Source organism: Nerophis ophidion, linkage group LG23 (assembly GCF_033978795.1).
Source record: "Nerophis ophidion isolate RoL-2023_Sa linkage group LG23, RoL_Noph_v1.0, whole genome shotgun sequence".
NCBI classification, from domain to species: domain Eukaryota; kingdom Metazoa; phylum Chordata; class Actinopteri; order Syngnathiformes; family Syngnathidae; genus Nerophis; species Nerophis ophidion.
This window is the reverse complement of record NC_084633.1, coordinates 4,519,068-4,537,535: the sequence shown is the minus strand read 5'-3', so window position 1 is coordinate 4,537,535 and position 18,468 is coordinate 4,519,068. Positions and strand designations below refer to the sequence as shown.

The 18,468-nt window shown below is 41.1% G+C and overlaps 1 protein-coding gene across 4 annotated transcripts in view; it reads right to left on the bottom strand.

The window, feature by feature from the left end:
• The window catches only part of tnrc18 (trinucleotide repeat containing 18), a 96,533-nt gene that overhangs the window by 27,820 nt on the left and 50,245 nt on the right, over positions 1–18,468 (bottom strand). For 3 of the 4 annotated variants that reach the window (XM_061884802.1, XM_061884801.1, XM_061884803.1), the window contains exons 6-18: positions 15,029–15,113; positions 14,686–14,900; positions 12,788–12,934; positions 12,513–12,697; positions 11,270–11,669; positions 10,282–11,187; positions 9,987–10,132; positions 8,088–8,221; positions 7,895–8,002; positions 7,633–7,813; positions 7,236–7,545; positions 5,424–5,642; positions 3,275–3,442 (exon numbers count right to left, since the gene is read on the bottom strand). In XM_061884802.1, coding sequence (XP_061740786.1) covers positions 3,275–3,442; positions 5,424–5,642; positions 7,236–7,545; positions 7,633–7,813; positions 7,895–8,002; positions 8,088–8,221; positions 9,987–10,132; positions 10,282–11,187; positions 11,270–11,669; positions 12,513–12,697; positions 12,788–12,934; positions 14,686–14,900; positions 15,029–15,113 — 3,204 coding nt within the window. The remainder of the gene's footprint in view (positions 1–3,274; positions 3,443–5,423; positions 5,643–7,235; positions 7,546–7,632; positions 7,814–7,894; positions 8,003–8,087; positions 8,222–9,986; positions 10,133–10,281; positions 11,188–11,269; positions 11,670–12,512; positions 12,698–12,787; positions 12,935–14,685; positions 14,901–15,028; positions 15,114–18,468) is intronic. The other variant, XM_061884804.1, reaches the window with a different exon arrangement.

Here is an 18,468-nt window from a genome sequence, read left to right as displayed (position 1 = left end):
AGATATAGCAAACTATGCACACTTGCATAAAAACAAGGGTGCTCTCGTAAACATCCACCAAGTGGCCACAACATTACATACATTTTGCCTTTACAAAGATAATGATGCTCAGTTTTATGGGACTTATGTGTTTTTAATCTCCTTTCGTGTAGATCAGAGGTGTCAAAGTCGTTTTCACTGAAGGCCACATCGCAGTAATGTTTGGCCCAAAAGGGTCGTTTCTAACGGTGAATACTATTATTACAGAATTTTTTAATGCATTTTATGAGTCGATTTTTTTCCCAACTAAAATGTAAAAAAAATATATGGTAATTTAGATTATATTACTGTAAATGGAAAAACAGTACTGCTGTTTTTATGGTAAAAAAAAAAGCAGCTCAGTTGCCAGAATTTTACTGAAAAATGTACATTTGTATTTTACTGTAAATAAAAAAAATGCAATTTTACAGTAACATTTTGACACCTGAGCTGCCAGTTTGTTAATTTTTTTGCCGCAAATCAACAACTGTAGATTTTTTGGTGTATTACTATAAATGCCAAAACGGCACCACAGTTTATTACAGTTAAAAAAAAAATTACATTTTTTTTTTCCATTTAAGTTAAAGTTAAAGTTGAAGTACCAATGATAGTCACACGCACACTAGTTGTGGCAAAATTATTATCTGCATTTGACCCATCACCCTTGGTCACCCCCTGGGAGGTGAGGAGAACAGTGGGCAGCAGCGGTGGCCGCGCCCGGGAATCATTTTTGGTGATTTAACCCCCAATTCCAACCCTTATGCTGAGTGCCAAGCAGGGAAGTAATGAGTCCCAAAATTGTTGTAAAAACCACAGTAAATTTCGCTATTTTACCATGAAATCTATTGCTATTTTTACATTGCACAGTCTGATGGTTGACTTGCTTAGAAATCATTAATATTTATTTCTATTTTAAAAATGGTTTGATCATATATTTTTAGACAATATATAAGTTAACATATATTTTTAAAGAAAGAACACATCTAGTAAGAAAAGTTAGTGCTTTATTGATACACATTTGCAGGCTTTGGTGGGCCAAATAAAATTAATTGGCGGGCCACATCTGGCCCCCGGGCATTGAATTTGACACCTGTGGTGTAGATGGTATGGAGGAACACTATGCAGTTGTTTAGGGTTACAACCATTCAGGGGGCACATGTTTATGGCGACAGGTCACTTCAGTAGCTCATCATCAACATGGGCGTAATGCTCTGCAAGCGTTTGCTTCCTCTACTTTGATTAAAATGCCTGTTGGATACAATTATACTTTGTCTCTGCTAAATTTGCATCAACAGGTAATTTGTAATAATTGTGTTGGGTTTAGAATCTATTCAAAAGCCCATATAAATAACAATTGTACTATTATAGTTGATATTGCAGCCTAATTTTTCTCATATAAATTATTAAGTCTAGAGAACATTTTTTCATAGATAATTCCTTTGTATTGTGTTTTGTTTACTTTTTTAATTAAAGCCAAAGCTGCATAGCAGTTTTGAATTTGCTTCGCTGCTATGTATCAACCACTTTTTTTTCCCGTTGGACCTATTAACCATTTTTTTAACCTTTTCATATAAATTTTGGATACTATCTGGAATACAAGCACATGAATATTAATCATATTGGATTGACCTGAAATGGAGTTGTCAATTTAGTCCTTTTCTTTATTGTTCGTACATGATCATTTATAGTAAGTACAGATTTTTACATAACTGTAAAATAACATTTCTTAATATCTAATTATAAATGTGCTTGAACTGCATTTGTGTATTTTATGCTCCCACAGCCAAATTTACTGCTGGTCGCCAAGATTAATCGAGTAAACCCTGGTTTATAGCTGTTAATTTGTTCAGGGCCTGGCTGTTGTAAATAGGTTTTCCAATTAGTTTTAAAATGAATATTTTCATAGCTAGAGCATACTAAATCTGTTTAAGACTTTCTAAATATGTTTTGCAACATTAAAAACGCCTTCTAGACATCAAATAAGACACATACAGTCCCCTTTTCAAGTCGCAAACTTCAAACTGCGATGTGGCGACTGTATTACAATACCCACTAGGCTGCAGCTCTATAAACTCCTAACGTGTTACAAAAGTAATAATAAAGACCAAAATGGAGCCACAGACAAAATCTGGTTGTCCTGCGCCATCCCCTCAGACAAGAGCAGTCCTACCTCGTCTTTGAGCAAGAAGCAATGAAGCTTGCTCGAACGAGAGGCCAAATGTCTTCTACCACAATCAGAACAGTCCAGTTACAATCGATTCAATGCTCTATGAATACAATAACCTGGAGGAGAGAGAATATTCACAGATATGTTGTGGTTGTAGTTAAAGCAAGGGTGTCAACAGGACGGCCCGAGGGCCGGATCAGGCCGTGAACAGGTTTTATCCGACTCGCGGGATGTGTTTGCTAAGTATAAAAATTTACCTGAAATTTTTGAATGAAAGATACAGCTGTTCTGAATGTGTCCATAGGATGTCGCGAAATACATTCTTTGTATCTTTGTAGATGATGCTACATGTATGTACAAAATAAACCACATGTTAGTACATCAGTCGGGGAAAATGATCAAACTACATAAATAACATACTGTAATTTGATTTTGATATACATTTTTTTAACTTGATAGATTGAAAATGAACACCAATGAATTGTCTGATGAACATTATCACATCATTTATTCAGAAAATATAAATAACAACAAATAAAAGTATATATACTATTAACCGCAAAAAAAAATAAAAAAATATGATTTGTACAGTTTTTAAACGAAGAAAACAATCTGAAATTGTCTTTATTTTTAAGTTGTCGTGCTGTGATTTTACCAGTCCGGCCCACTTTGGAGTACATTTTTCTCCATGTGGCCCCCGATCTAAAATGAGTTTGACATCCCTGAGTTAGAGCATCATGATTTTTGTTAAAAAAAAATAGTTTTACTTAGGTCTTGCATTGGATTTATTGTTGTGACCGGTCATGCTTGTGTTTGCTTCCCTATAAATAGGACTATTGATTAAAACTTATTTATATTTCAAGAGTGAATTAATGCATTCACCGCAATGTGACAATTAGAAATGAATGAATACTGAAGAACACTCTCAAACCACAGTGATGTAAAAAAAAAAAAACACTCAGGCGGATAAACCTGCTCAACCGCAAAAAAGCACAATCAGAGGAACCTTCAGGCAAATTGTTGACATAATGAGGAACAGCAAGGAGCCCTTTTCATTTCGACTGGGTCAACAAAAACAAAGTGTTTTACCCAGAGTGCTTTGCCGGCTGCGATGTTTGCCATCAGGAAGAAGGGTCAAGGGGGCGGACCTGACGGGGAGGGCGCTGGCCGCGAACCTGGCCAACAGACCCAGGCCGCTCTCCTCACAGTCTATCGAATCAGACTCCTCTTTATCGTCGTAATCATCTTCTGAAGTTTCTGTTTTAGGAAAAAACAACAACATTTACTTCAGTGACATGACAGTTTGGGTCCGATTCTATCAATTCACAGTGCACACAAGAGATAAAAGGGTTGGGGGGAAATAAATATGACACTACTTATAAGATAGGAATCCATAGCCAAAAGCTGAATCTGTTTGAAACGACACACAAGCTATTTGAACACACAGTGTAAAGAGAGCAACACTATCCTAAAGCCTTTTTTTGATGTGTATTCCAAATTCTAAACACTATATTACACTACACAGCCATGAAGCACACTAGAGTTACACCCACACAGTTGCAAATACCATGTGACCTCTGACATATATCATTGTCCATAATTGAAAATCCCTTCAGGGAATATAAAACACATAATAATCCACTCCTTCCTTTGACAGCAGAAAACAATAAAAGCAGACATACATAAAAACATTGATGCATATTTCTGGTTAGCAATGTGGTGCCGGCTGTTAGCAGTTAGGTTCAACAGATGAATAGGAGGGTCTCCTCAGGGGTTAGAGTGTTAACACTGACGGTGGAGGCACAGTACAAAGAGCACCAAGGTCCAATGCAAGGAAATATATCATGTAATTTGGTCAGTCAGTGGGTGATAAAAATTATTAAACGTAATGCTCAATTATAATTAAATTAGCTGTATGAAGAAGGAGAAACATTTTAACTTTATGCGGTGCGATCGCGGTACTGTAAGTCCAGTGTGTGTTAACGACAGCAGGCGGACAAAGGACAAGGCAGGCACTGAGAGGACATCCCTGTGAGGCCCCTTTGCTTTCATTTTTAATAGGAAATTTGAGTAACCATGGCAACATCCTTCATCCCAGCCAAAAATGGGCATCAAAGGTGTATCCATAGCTCTCAAGGTAAAAAGTGCATTAAAAAGAAAAATCATAAATAGAAATAATCAGAAGAAATGTTCAATTCTGTTAATGGATTTCAAATGCAGCATGGTCCATGTTAGCGGAAAAAAATAAAAAGGAGGGGCACGTTCCTACTTACAGAGCAGGTGACAGGGGTGTGGCCTCAGGCAGGGCGGGGCAGGGCAGGGCAGGGCGGCGGCGGGAGTGAAGCCTAGCCATAGCGAAGCCGGGCCTTAGCACGTCTACCTTAAGCAACGCTTTAGCCACAGCGTAGACTAGCGGTGGCTGAGGAAGCGTTACAGGCTTAAGGCTAAGCAAGTCCTTGCCAAGCTTCTGTAATGTCGCAGCAGCAGCACAAGCACATGAAACGGGCAGAGAGACAGTCATGGGTAGGACAGGTTGGTGCAGGGGTGAGGGAGAAAGCTCGCCCACAGAACAAAGTGTTTGACAGAGCAAAGTAAATGACAAAGTGTTATTGGAAGGTTTAGTATAAACAGACAAGCTCTTTTGTCCAAATATCCCCAATGTCTAATTGGTGGTGAAGAGTAGATTAGTATAATAGACATTAAAGTAACAAATTGCACCCTTTTTGCAACAATTTTCAAGCTAAAATGGAGTATTTTTCATGCAAAGGGATATTGAACAAACAGGGCTCTAAAAAGGACGTGAAGATGCAGCTGGACAGAGGCAGACAAGACAAATGGAGCTGACACAAAGACCACAGCGTTTTCGCTTTCTGTACTAATCAAATCCAAACCTTTAATAAAGCTTTGTAGGTACCAAACTGTAATACAACTTTATGAAAAAGAAAATCTCGCACAAGTAACAATTTTTCAAATGTACAAACTCTACAAAAATGCTTTGCAATCCAGGCAATAAAAAAACACCATAGAAATTTGTAAACTTTTTTTTTTCCTTAAAACAAAGAAACAGAGTATAGGCAACGTTGCAGGTAAGCCAGCAGCAAAAGAGAGTAGAGGTAGGGATGGTCAAGGTAAAGCACAGTCAGAAAACAGCTGCCTTAGCAAAAGGCAAACAAAGACACAATCTGTGACATGGCTAAAAAACGAGGTATTGTCTGACTTCTAAGACTGGGTCAGTAACCTTGATCAAATGAGTCGTCGGAGGAGCTGAGGCCCGCTTCTTCCAGCAGCAGGGATAAGTGCTTGTGTTTCTTCTTCTTCTTCTGGGACTTGGCACTGGGCGGCACAGAGGTTGGCGACAACACAGTGGGTCTCTTCTGGGTCAGGTTGCCGTGGGGACGTGTCCCTGACAGAGAGGGCCAGCCCCCTCTTGCAGAATTGTGACCCTCTGAGTCAGAGTCTGGTGCAAAAAAAGGGATGTTAATGATTTATCAAAAAACACGCAAGATTCACACTTGACTTAACATTAAACAAAACTGTGAGGAATCCACAGCTACAACATTCTGTAAAGTCAACATGATGGAATTTAGCATTTAGAATAATTTTTAATGGCAATGATAGAATCTCAAACAAAAAAAAGTGCAAACCTTGGCCAAATGTGAGTACAATGGTGGAGCTGACTCTTGGCTAATTGCTGTGCTTTAAGTTTAAAGCAAACATTTGACGTATAAATGTCCTTACTAATAGTTGGCTTAGCGAAAGCCAAAGTGAACTGCGTAAGACTTGCTAACATTAGCTTATAGCAAGAGATCCATCCATCCATTTTCTACCGCTTATTCCCTTTTGGGGTCGCGGAGGGCGCTAGCGCCTATCTCAGCTACAATCGGGCGGAAGGCGGGGTACACCCTGGACAAGTTGCCACCTCATCGCAGGGCCAACACAGATAGACAGACAACATTCACACTCACATTCACACACTAGGGCCGATTTAGTGTTGCCAATCAAGCTATCCCCAGGTGCATGTCTTTGGAAGTGGGAGGAAGCCGGAGTACCCGTAGGGAACCCACGCATTCACGGGGAGAACATGCAAACTCCACACAGAAAGATCCCGAGCCCGGATTTGAACCCAGGACTGTAGGACCTTCGTATTGTGAGGCAGACGCACTAACCCCTCTGCCACCGTGAAGCAAGAGATCGAGAATTTTTTTTCTAACCAAGGGGAATAAATGAGTGAGTGTGAAGGACAGTGCTGAGAAGTACAATATAATTATTAAATTAAAGAAAGTAATCATCCCTTAAAATTGTGCGGTTTATTTGGGAGTGTGGCACAAGCACCAATTTCAATTATTTTAAGTTTTGAGTTAAGAGTGACGCTATAGAACCAACTAAACTTGTATGTTGAAGTAAATATGGCTTCCACTCTCATCATTCTCAGTATTGGCGCATTTGTGGCATTTTCAAGGATTTTGTGCAATTAAAGTCAAAATGTTTTGAGCTGAATTATTGGGAGTAGAAGATTAAGAAAAAAGTAAGTATTTTGTTTCGCACAGTTTTACGGGATATTTTGCTTCGATGTCTGCTTGAAGAGCGGGTCGGACACAGGAGTGGTAAAACCTTTACGTGACTTCCTAGAACCTTTTATTTTCACCTGTTTTCTTCTCCGCTGTCAACTATTAATTTTGTAATCGTGTATTTTGGAGAATAATTATAACTCTTTTCGCTTTTCGACGACGTTCTGGTCAGATAAATGCGACCTGAGCGTGGGAGCGTTCACATTGAGAAGTATCGCATCTCTATCCGATTTATTTCCACATACGAAAGAGGCCTGAGTGGGATGTGAAAAATTCAGAATAGCATTGTTCACAAGGACATGAAAAAACCTGATACAGGTCACATATTGGCCAAAAAATCGGAATTGACCTGCAGCGTGAACAAGGCCTTTGATTTGAGCATTTCACATTGTACTGTGCATCATTCATATTTGTTTGCTACTTGAATGACAAAAGGTGTTGTGAATCGACATTAGTGCAACATTCTAAAAAGAAAGACTTACTGTTAGAGCAGCTGCTGATCTCTGATCTCACAGGGGAGAACAAAGCGCTCTTCTTGAGACCTTTCACCTTCCGCACGGCCTCTGAGGCCTTCATCGCCGCCTTGTGTTTGCCTTTAGACGATGAAGAGTGGATGGCTCGCTCCTTGCCCTGGCTGTCTGTGGACTGTCCCCTGGGCCGCGCTCCTTTGTAGCCAGAAGTGAGTTTGCGAGATGCACGGAGAGAGTCGAGCTGCGACAGCGAGAGCGCTCTGTTGAGGTCCGAGGCCAGCTGCTCCTGCTCGCACACATGGCCGCGTTTCACCTTCAGTCCCTTAGAACGGCAAAGACGCACACGATCAATCAGAGCAGAGGAAGAAACCAGCTGGGGAAAATAATAATACATTTTATGAGTGTTTACCTCGAAAGCATGACTGCTGGATGGCTCTTGGTCGCTCCAGCTCTTCTTCTTTTTCTTCTTTTTCACCTTCACCGCTGAACTTCCTATCTCCGTCTCCTCGTCCTCTCTCGACAAGCGGAACTTCTTTCTGTGTCCTTCCCCAGTTTCAGAGTCCTCTGAGTATTGCACTATCCTACCCACCCTGACACAAGAGAATATAAGTACTTCATGAAATCTGCCAAATTGTGATTTATAGATTTCCATCTAAGTGGGACACACTTACTTTCCAAGCCTGCTGTCTAGTTTAGGGGGTGTGGCCAAGTGTTTCCTCTTTCTGGGTCGACCTCTGCCTCGCCGAGTTAGACTTCTTCTCTCATCATCCTGCCGCTCACTGGCATAACAAGAGGGTTACAGATGTGCATAGTGATGTGGCAGTGTTAGTGTGTAAGTGAGTGTGTGTGTGTGTGCACACGCACTGTTTGTCTCTGCGCCGCTGCAGCTTGCTCATCTCCCTCTGCTTCTCCTTGTACGTTTTCTGCAGCTCAGCCAGGCAAAAGCGGTATTCCACCTCCACCGCGTCCAACTCGTCCATAGACATTTTGCGATAAAGCTGCAGGGAAAGGAGTCAAAAATACGTTTAGAGCAGGGGGTGTCAAACTCATTGTAGAACGGGGGCCTCATGGAGCAAAATCTACACCAAAGTGGGCCGGACTGGTAATATCACGGCACGATAACTTAAAAATAAAGACTACTTCCGATTGTTTTCTTTGTTTAAAAATATAAAAAGCACATTCTGAAAATGTACAAATAATGTTTTTTTACACTTACAGTACATGTTGCGGATAGAATTATTCTATCTTTATTTGTCGTTATTCATACTTTCTGAATAAATTATGTGACAATGTTCATCAGTCAACTAATTGGTGTTAATTTTCAATCTTATCATAATACAAAAATAATATCAAAATCTAATTACAAGATGTTATTGATGTAGTTTGCTATTTTTTTTTATCTGGTGTTCTAACGTGTTTTTTTTTTTTTTTTACATGTGTAGAGTGTCTGCCCTTGGATCAGTAGGTTGTGAGTTCAAACCCCGGCCGAGTCATACCAAAGACTAAAAAAAAATGGGAGCCATTACCTCCCTGCTTGGCACTCAGCATCAAGGGGTTGGAATTGGGGGTCAAATCACCAAAAATCATTCCCGGGTGCGGCACCCCTGCTGCCCACTGCTCCCCTCACCTCCCAGGGGGTGAAAAAGAGGATGGGTCAAATGCAGAGGACAAATTTCACTACACCTAGTGTGTGTGTGACAATCATTGGTACTCTAACTTTTATATCATCATCTACAAAGACAGAATTGCTATTGCGACATCTAGTGGCCACATTAAGCAGAGCGGTTTCTTTCATTCAAAAATGTCGGCTCATTTTTATACTTAGCCAACCCGCGGGCCGGATCAAACCTGATCGCGGGCCTGATCTGGCCCGCGGGCCGTACGTTTGACACCCCTGGTTTAAAGCATCAAGGTGGGGGGCTAGGATGATTTTAAAACTTTAACTTATGGCCTAGATCAGTGGTTCTCAAACTTTTTTCACTAAGTATCACCTCAGGAAAAACATTATTCTCCAAGTACCACCTTAAGGACTAACATTAAAATTCACTAGCATAGTAGGCCTAAGTGTTTGTTAAAAAAAAGGCAAAAGTTTAATACAATTTTTGACCACTGTAACATTACAGTTTGAACAGTAACATAGGAAAATAAAACAGTGTACTTTAATCAAGGGATTATTTGGCTCAACATTAAATGGAGGCCACGTACCACAGTTTGAGAATTACTGGTCTAGATAATACTATTAGACATGCTTTGGTGTAAATTTTGCTCCAGAGTCGCTTTCATAACATGTTTTTTCAGCCTCTATGCCAGATGTTCGATTTTGGAATCATTCTCCGATTTCAAATGAAACCACAACCCACCCTCTCCAAAAGTATCATAATGTGTTTTTTTAAATGTGCAGTTATATACATATACCTGCACATGGTGAAAAAATAAGCTTTGTAAACATTATATTAATTCACCCGGATACGACATTATGTACACCTGCACCCTCACCGATTGAGTCAGACCCTGCATAAAAAACTGCTTTTAACAGCATTAATATCACTGCATGTGGCATATTGTTGTTATTATGTGCATGCAAAGATTATATGAAAGTACCTGTATTTTATTTGTCAGAGACCTCTGGCTGAGAGCTTGATGAGTGTCTAACATTGTAATAACATTTATAAGTTAAAAAAAAGACACATTTTATCATCCCTTTAAGTTGCAACGTTCCACATTGGTTTTTTTTCCTAGCACGCGTATTTCTCTTCTGCTCACCGGTTCCTCCTTCCTCTGCCTCCAGCTGTACTTCTTGTTGGGATCGAGAGTTCGGGGCAGATCAATGTGGGATTGTTTCTCTATTGCCTCCAGTAAAATCTGCCTGCTCGCCTCCAGAAGACAGTTCAGACCCTCCATCGCCATATCTGAATGGAAAAAAACTGAAGATAAGGAAGAGCAGTAATGGTAGTTCAATCAATCCCTAATTTAATAAGGGCCGCAAATAGAGTATTCATTTTCATTTTATTTCTTCACAAATATTGTCCTCTTATCTGCTTTCTGAAATACTCCTCACCCTTCTCCTTGCTGATGTTCTCCATCTCTCGCTGGGCCATTTGGCTGAGCAGGGCCATGCCCTCGAGCGCCACCATCTCCAGAGGACCTGCCGTGCTACAGTCTGCAGAGCTTTCAGTTCCTGGGTTAAGCATTGATGCCGTCTGACAGAGGGAGCTTGCCTGAGCCATCTCGCTGGCTGTGAGGAGAGCGAGCATCCCTGCCATGGGATCATCACAACTACTCGCCAGTGGTAGTAGCAAGTCGGACGTGTCGGGAGCGTCTGTGACATTTGGAGTGTGTTGCAAGGTCTTTGGGGTGGCTGGTTGATGAAATTCACACACAACACTTGTGTTTGGCTTGCCGGGTTCTTCTAGATCCGCCGTGATGGGTGATGGGAATTGTGTACAATCTAGGCGCGGGTGTGGCACAGCGTCGGGCTCAGCTCCAATGAGTGAAGAAGAACATGCCTCCTGACACGCCTCTGTTTTGATTTGTCCTGTTTCTTTTGTCATGGCGTCATCCAGACCCTTGTTTTGTTGAGGTGGTGGACTGGCCACCTGATGAGGTATAGATTGCAGCTTCAAGGAAACCCCTTCGCTCACTCTATCCTGACGGGCTCCAACAGGGCTGCAGCTACGCAGTAGAGGAGGCAGGGCTTCTGTTGTCATGTCCGTTTGATGCTTTTCCTCAATAGGTTCCTGTTTCAGGAATGACTCATTCTTTGTCACCAGTTTTTGGGGTTTGATGTCTAGCAGCCTTGAGTGGATGCGGTTTGATGGCGAAGTGGTGCGCAAGTCCAAAGAGTGAGAGTGGCAGTGTGGAAGGACTTCAGTGTTTGCTGTTGTTGGTGCTGGGTTGTGATAAGCGGGGTAAGGTGCACCAAAAGGAGCAGTAATGGATTGGTAAGGGTAACCAGGCGGGAGGTCTGCAACAAATAGGAAAAAGGTAGATAAAGGAAGGCTATATGCTCGTAAGTTCTTCCACTTTAAAACTTAAAACTGACTCACCTGGGTAGACGCCTTGATAAGAAGGCTTATGTCCATCTCCACGCTCCCGCCTTTCCGCCTGCCCGCCCTCGGCAGACTCGGCATGTTTAGGTCGCCGCGGTGAGGACGGAGGCGGCGAGGCTGACCGGGGTGAAGGCGCGTGAGGCAGGGGTGTGGGCGGGTGAGACGACACCCTCTGCCTACCTTCCTCTGATATGAGGTTGGTCAAGGGCGAGCGTAGCGGTGTGATGGAGGACGTGGAGGGGGTCGGTGAGCGAGACGGAGGGCGAAACTTGCGAGGCTGCGGGACGGGTGAGCGAGACGGGGAAGATGTGGAGGGAGGACGGAGTTTGGAGTCAGAGTTTCTCTTGTCTGATTTGTCATCCGTGTCTGGCCGGTGCTCACTGGCCTTTAAATGTTCCTAAAAAGCACAAAAAGTACACTACTCATCATGTTGAAAGAGAACTTCAATATTATTGTGCTTTGTGTACTATAAATCCCAAGACAGCTGAACTTTTTATATGCAAGAGATTTTTCTGGACCATTTTCCGTTTCGCTTTTGCATATGACAGTAAACTCCTGCATGAAGCATCTTTATCTTCACAACACAAACATTTCTTGTTCTCCATGTTCTTCTATTCAAGTATAGCAGAGCTGTCCAAACTTTTTCCCAAAACTTTTTCCATAGAGGGCTGCACCTTAAAAGATTAAAGCATGTGGGGGTCATTTTGATAGTTTTCATTTCATTCGAAATTGAAATTAAAATTTGATTAATTATCCAGCCCTTACATTTGATGTAAAATAATTGAAGGCTTCAATATGTCATTAATTCATCAAATTAATTTTCATTCAATATTAATTTTTGAGCAATGAAACTATCAACAACAAAAAAAAGAACACACTAAAATGAACAGGAATCCAAAAAAGCCCCACTCAAAAAAAGTGTTCAAAATGAGTCCCCTTTTTTTTTTACTTTCAAAACAAATTTCTTGATGAACTTCAAATCTATCCGTCGATTATACATTTTTATTTTTTTTAATGTTTTTTGTTTGTTCGTTCAACGCCCTTTTTGTCAAAGAAATCTTTGTTACCTTATGGCAAACACACAGAATATGCAATATTTTCCCCCAAAAAAAGAATAGTAATATTTTTAGAATGTGCTGTGGGCCGGTAAACATTTTGCTGCAGGCCACAAATGGCCCCTGGGTTGCACTTTGGACACCTGACATATATGATTGGCCAATTGTCACCAAAGAGCACTTACAACAAGCTGTGCGTTCCTCTGCAGCTCAAGAACTTGTGCCGTGTGCTGCTGGATCATAAGCAGCTCTTGTTGTCGGAGCATCTGCTGCTGGGAAAGGAGCTGAAGCTGGGCTGCATGCTGTAAGGAGGTGCTTGAACCGTACACCCCAGGCCACACAGGGGCCCCACGCTCCAGTGCATCACCTCCTGCACACAGTGAAAGAGAAAAATAACAAGGATGAGCATACATATAGAGAAGGCTCAAACACACACAGAAGATGAGAAAGGATTTTATACCATAGTGTGGCAGGTGTTCTGTCGGGATGACCACAAGCTTTCCAGTCTGCGAGTCTCTGACAAACTGGTAGGAAGGGGGTAGGGAGCCGCCCAGAGATGGTGGATAGCCTGGGGAAAGTGTTTGGTGAAGTGAGGAAGAGCTCAAGCCTGAGAGGGAGCAGGAGGGAGCAAAGGGAAAGCAAGTTTTCTTAACAAAGCTCAAAACTAACATTTGTACAGCATGTTTATTCACCCAGTATTTATACCCACTTTCAGCGTATAATGGGAGTTTAATCAGCGGCCAAACACTGAATTTAGCTGCTTTTAAAAGGATTTTGGTTTTGTTTCCTTCCTCAAGTGTCTAAACAGGGCTGGCCTTCAGGGATCTGCTTATGTGTGCTTGCGTGTACAGTTAACGTGCAATTCCATAAAAATGTGCAAGTGTTGACGCGGTTATTTCTGGGTTGGGAATGAGGAGGCGTAGGTCTGGAACGTCCTGCAAAGTTCAGGAATGTCTGCAGTACTTGACCCTATGGAGGCTCCTGCTAGTGCACCAACCCACTTGAGAAAAAGCTGCCACCTCCCTCGCTTACAACGCCAATCCAAGATGGCTGAGCAGCCACATGTAGAATTTTTCAAGCATACCGTGTGCTAGTGCTGTAGTGAGTTTGACTGTCTTTAGCACCAGGTTGAATAACTCAGATGTCAAAGAGGGGCGGCAAATATCCCAGCAGAAAAGGGCAACAGTGGTCAATTTAACACAGAGACTGTATTAGAAAGGTCCACTTTTGCACCTGTTCACATCTGGCCATGTGGCTAAGGTGCATTAAAAAGTCACTGATGTGCCAATCGATCAGTATGGGCTGATTTTGTTGAAAAAGTAGGTGATCGCCAATGCCGAATAATGCCTTTCAATGCCAATCACAAACGCCGGTGCCCTCTAGCTGATAATGTATTTCTTTTTAGTCCTCCAACTGACAAGCTAGCAGCTAATTGTGTATTTCCATGTAAAGTGTGGAGCCGCTGGACTAAGTTGATATTAATCACCCCCATTACTGCAAATAAACTGCATTATCGTGTAGCATTATTGCTGGAGGACGAAGCTAAACATGTTACACGCCGAAAGTAAGCCCAAAGCAGTCAAGCAAATAGCTAACCTAACCACTAAGCAAGCTAGAGACAACAGAAGAAATAAGTGCTTAGTAAACTTTTAGAAGTGTAAATAGAACAGTGTGGCAGGAGAAAGTAAACAGCTAATACCAGGAAATCAACAAGAAAAATAATAAGAGCCTAGAAAGAGGATAAAATAACAACTATTGGTGTGTCAGCATTGTGCCAGTCAGTACACGACACTTACAAAAAGCGGATCAATCCATAAATTGGTGGCGTCAACTCCAAAAGTAATTCCTGTATATGATTAATACTAGAATGATTATGTCAAATTTCTATCTTCTCAAAAGATTTGTTTTTTACTAATATTTACAAAGTACCTGTGACAAGAGTTTGAGGGCAAAAATTATTTCAATGAGTAATAGTAGTAGTTTTTGATTTTGTTTAGTGAATGTGCATTATTAAATTTGTTTTGATTAATTGTATGTAATAAAAGAGAATAAGGAACTCGTTGAATAATTGTGATATTGTTAACCAGTCAACAGCACTCGAACTCCACCATGTATAAATTGAAAAATGAACACATTTATGTGATGAGTATCGGTATTTTTATCGGCCGATCTAAATAATGGGTGATCTGTATTGGAATTGGCAGTATAAATCCTAATCAAAACCTTCCTATATAAAATATAAAAATTCTATGCTAAATCCCCACATAATAACTACCGGTAGTAAAAATGTTCTGTGTTTGACCAGTTAAGGGTGATTATTACAATCAATAACGCATATAATGTGTGTTTTGCACATACTGTATGGTGAACTGGAGAGCCAGACTGAAGGGGCTCCAGGGCGAGGCAGCCAGGGGTGAGAGGTCAAAGTTGAAGGGTCAGGATGCCATCGCCCCGCCCCGCCAGTCACCATAAGGTTGGGGGTCATGAGGCTGGTTGTCATCATACTGGGTGTCAAGCCGCTAGAAAGCAGGGGAGGGTGCAATTGCGCAAAATCTGCCAGATCTTTGGGGTCTCTGCAAGTAAACATTATTGAAAGTGTTTGTCCATAGCTGCACACATTGTCTAGCATTTTTAATCCTATTTTTGTACGTCGTTTGTGTTAAAGACGGGTCATTCCGCCCCTGTTGTATGTCTTTCACACCTGATCACTTTGTCATCACGTTCCAATCGGCCAGCGAGCATCCTGTCCTCATGATGACGAGCACGTTCTTCACTTCGTTCTTCATCTAGGTTGACGACAAAGAAGAGACAGGTCACATATAAGGGAGTAGGGGCGGTTAAAGATATCTCTGGTCAAGAAGACAATCACATATCTAAATGTAACTTGGTACGTTAAGGAAACAGCCATGTGCAAGACACTAAACGATGATTGGTAATGCATGACTTTAACGTGTGCATAATAAGCCAACGTGGATCTCAAATAGAGGGCAAGGTGATGTGCATGAAAGGCTAATCAACGCCAGGTCATTTTGCTGACCTGAATCTGAACGATCATTACAGACATCGCAATGTTCGACCTGGCAGCCTGTACAGTGTTAGTCATCTTGTAGCTTCCTGCTGTCTCTGCTCCAGCGCACCATTTATCATAGATACTGCCCAGCAGTCAAGGCTCATTTCACATTTCATGCACTTTGGAGTCGAGCTATGATATATACAGTACTTAGTAACATTATATATTAGAAAAAACATCCTGGGAAACACTTTCATTTACCAATGCATTAATTGAACAACGTACATCAGGCTATGCTTTGTGGTAATAGCTTTGTGGGAACAGTTAATGAAAACCATGACTGTACACAAAGCAAGTTCATTAAGGTTTGCTTGGAGAAGTATGATAAAACAGACATTGTGACCTATGACCTCACGTTTTTCTGGATGCAAAAAAAAATCCCACAGATCAATTCTGTAGAACTGTACGATGATAATAATGTGCAGTAGGAAATTGGACCGCTGTAAACAGATTGGCAGATCCTTGCATTGACATTTTAACCTTGCATAGAACACTGGGGCCCAAATTTGTGATTTACATCACTGAGGTGTTCCTCAAGTCAACCCTTCAGTGCCTTGAGATGCTGGATCATGAGGCGATTACACATTTTTGATTCAAACAACTAAGGTGCTGCTGTTGCTTATTTACTTCAGATGCAGTCAGTCGTCATTTTTTAACTTTTTTTAGCTATATTTAAGGTTCTCTCTTTTTTCAATCATTTAGGCTATTTAATGGGTGGCCTACGATTTCAGTTAAAAAAAAATTGTTAAGAGTCTCATATTTTTGTAGCCGATTCTTAAAAACTTTCGTCCTGTCATAGACATGATCTTTGACTAGCTTTTTTGCGGAAGGTCCTTAAAAACAGCGGACCTCTCTTGTAATGCTGACAAAATAAATATACCAAAATCAAACGTTTACTGGTTCTCTGGAATACACAAAATAAGACTAATACTGAAGGCAAAAAGTAGGCCTATTGGTACTTAGCTGTCTGAAAATGTGGCCCCCAAAACAATTTAGATGAACATTCCTGGTAGAGTAATTGCAAATACGCTTAATTGGTCAATTTAAAAGAACTTACCGATCCTATTCAGTTGAAAGCTCTTTTGTATGTTATAAATGTACAAACCCAGTTTCCATACGAGTTGGGAAATTTTGTTAGATGTAAATATAAACGGGATACAATGATTTGCAAATCCTTTTCAACCCATATTCAATTGAATGCACTACAAAGACAATATATTTGAGGTTCAAACTCATAAACTTTATTTTTTTTTGCAAATAATAATTAACTTACAATTTCATGGCTGCAAAACGTGCCAAAGTAGTTGGGAAAGGGTGTGTTTACCACTGTGTTACATCATCTTTTCTTTTAACAACACTCAATAAACGTTTGGGAACTGAGTAAACTAATTGTTGAAGCTTTGAAAGTGGAATTCTTTCCCATTCTTGTTTTAAGTAGAACTTCAGTTGTTCAACAGTCCGGGGTCTCCGCTGTTGTATTTTACGCTTCGTAATCCGCCACACATTTTCGATGGGAGACAGGTCTGGACTGCAGGCGGGCCAGGAAAGTACCCGCACTCTTTTTTTACGAAGCCACGCTGTTGTAACACTTGTTTTGCTGAAATAAGCAGGGGCGTCGATGATAACATTGCTTGGATGACAACATATGTTGCTCCAAAACCTGTATGGATCATTCAGTATTAATGGTGCCTTCACAAATGTGTAAGTTACCCATGCCTTGGGCACTAATACACCCCCATACCATCACAGATGCTGGCTTTTGAACTTTGCGCCTATAACAAACCGAATGGTTATTTACCTCTTTGTTCTGGACGACACCACGTCCTCTGTTTCCAAATATAATTTGAAATGTGGACTCGTCAGACCACAGAACACCTTTCCACTTTGCATCAGTCCATTTTAGGTGAGCTCGGGCCCAGGTAAGCCGGCGGCGTTTCAGGATATTGTTGATACTGTAAATGGAATTGGCTTTGCATAGTAGAATTTTAACTTGCACTTACAGATGTAGCGACCAACTGTAGTTACTGACAGTGGCTTTATGAAGTGTTCATGAGCCCATGTGGGGATATCCTTTACACACTAATGTCGGTTTTTGATGCAGTACCGCCTGAGGGATCAAAAGTCCGTAATATCATCGTTTACGTGCAGTGATTTCTCCAGATTCTCTGAACTTTTTGATGGTTTTACGGACCGTAGATGGTAAAATCCCTAAATTCCTTGCAATAGCTTGTTGAGAAATGTTGTTCTAAAACTGTTCAACAATTTGCTTACAAAGTGGTGACCCTCAAACCATCCTTGTTTGTGAATTACTTAGCATTTCATGGAAGCTGCTTCTATACCCAATCATGGCACCCAACTGTTCCCAATTAGCCTGCACACCTGTGGGATGTTCTATATAAGTGTTTAATGAGCATTCCTCAACTTTATCAGTATTTATTGCAACCTTTCCCAACTTCATTGTCGCGTGTTGCTGGCATCAAATTCTAAAGTTAATGATTATTTGCAAAAAAAAAATGTTTATCAGTTTGAACATCAAATATGTTGTCTTTGTAGCATATTCAACTGAATATGGGTTGAAAAGGATTTGCAAATTATTGTATTTCGTTTATATTTACATCTAACATAATTTCCCAACTCATATGGAAACGGGGTTTGTATTACAAAATACTGTCAATGTTCTCTCTTTGAGCTGGGTCTTTGTGGCCACTGCCTGAATGCCCTATGCACAATAAACTTTGAACTCAAGCTGCTAAAGCGACAGTAATCCAACGGGCAATGCCCCTCACTCTGTCAAAAGAACAACAAATAAACATGAGGATCTCCTTGCACTTTCCTCCAAACCCATCACCCTTTTCACCCGACTGAAGGTCCCTACAGCACCAAGATGAAGAGAGAGACAGGTTTGACAACTGTGCTGAACTGTTTAGTAGAATGCGGTGTGTGTGTGTGTGTGTGTGTGTGTGTGTGTGTGTGTGTGTGTGTGTGTGTGTGTGTGTGTGTGTGTGTGTGTGTGTGGCCTGTCAGGGGACAAGAGACTTAAACCAACCCTGACATGCTCCGCAGCAAAGATT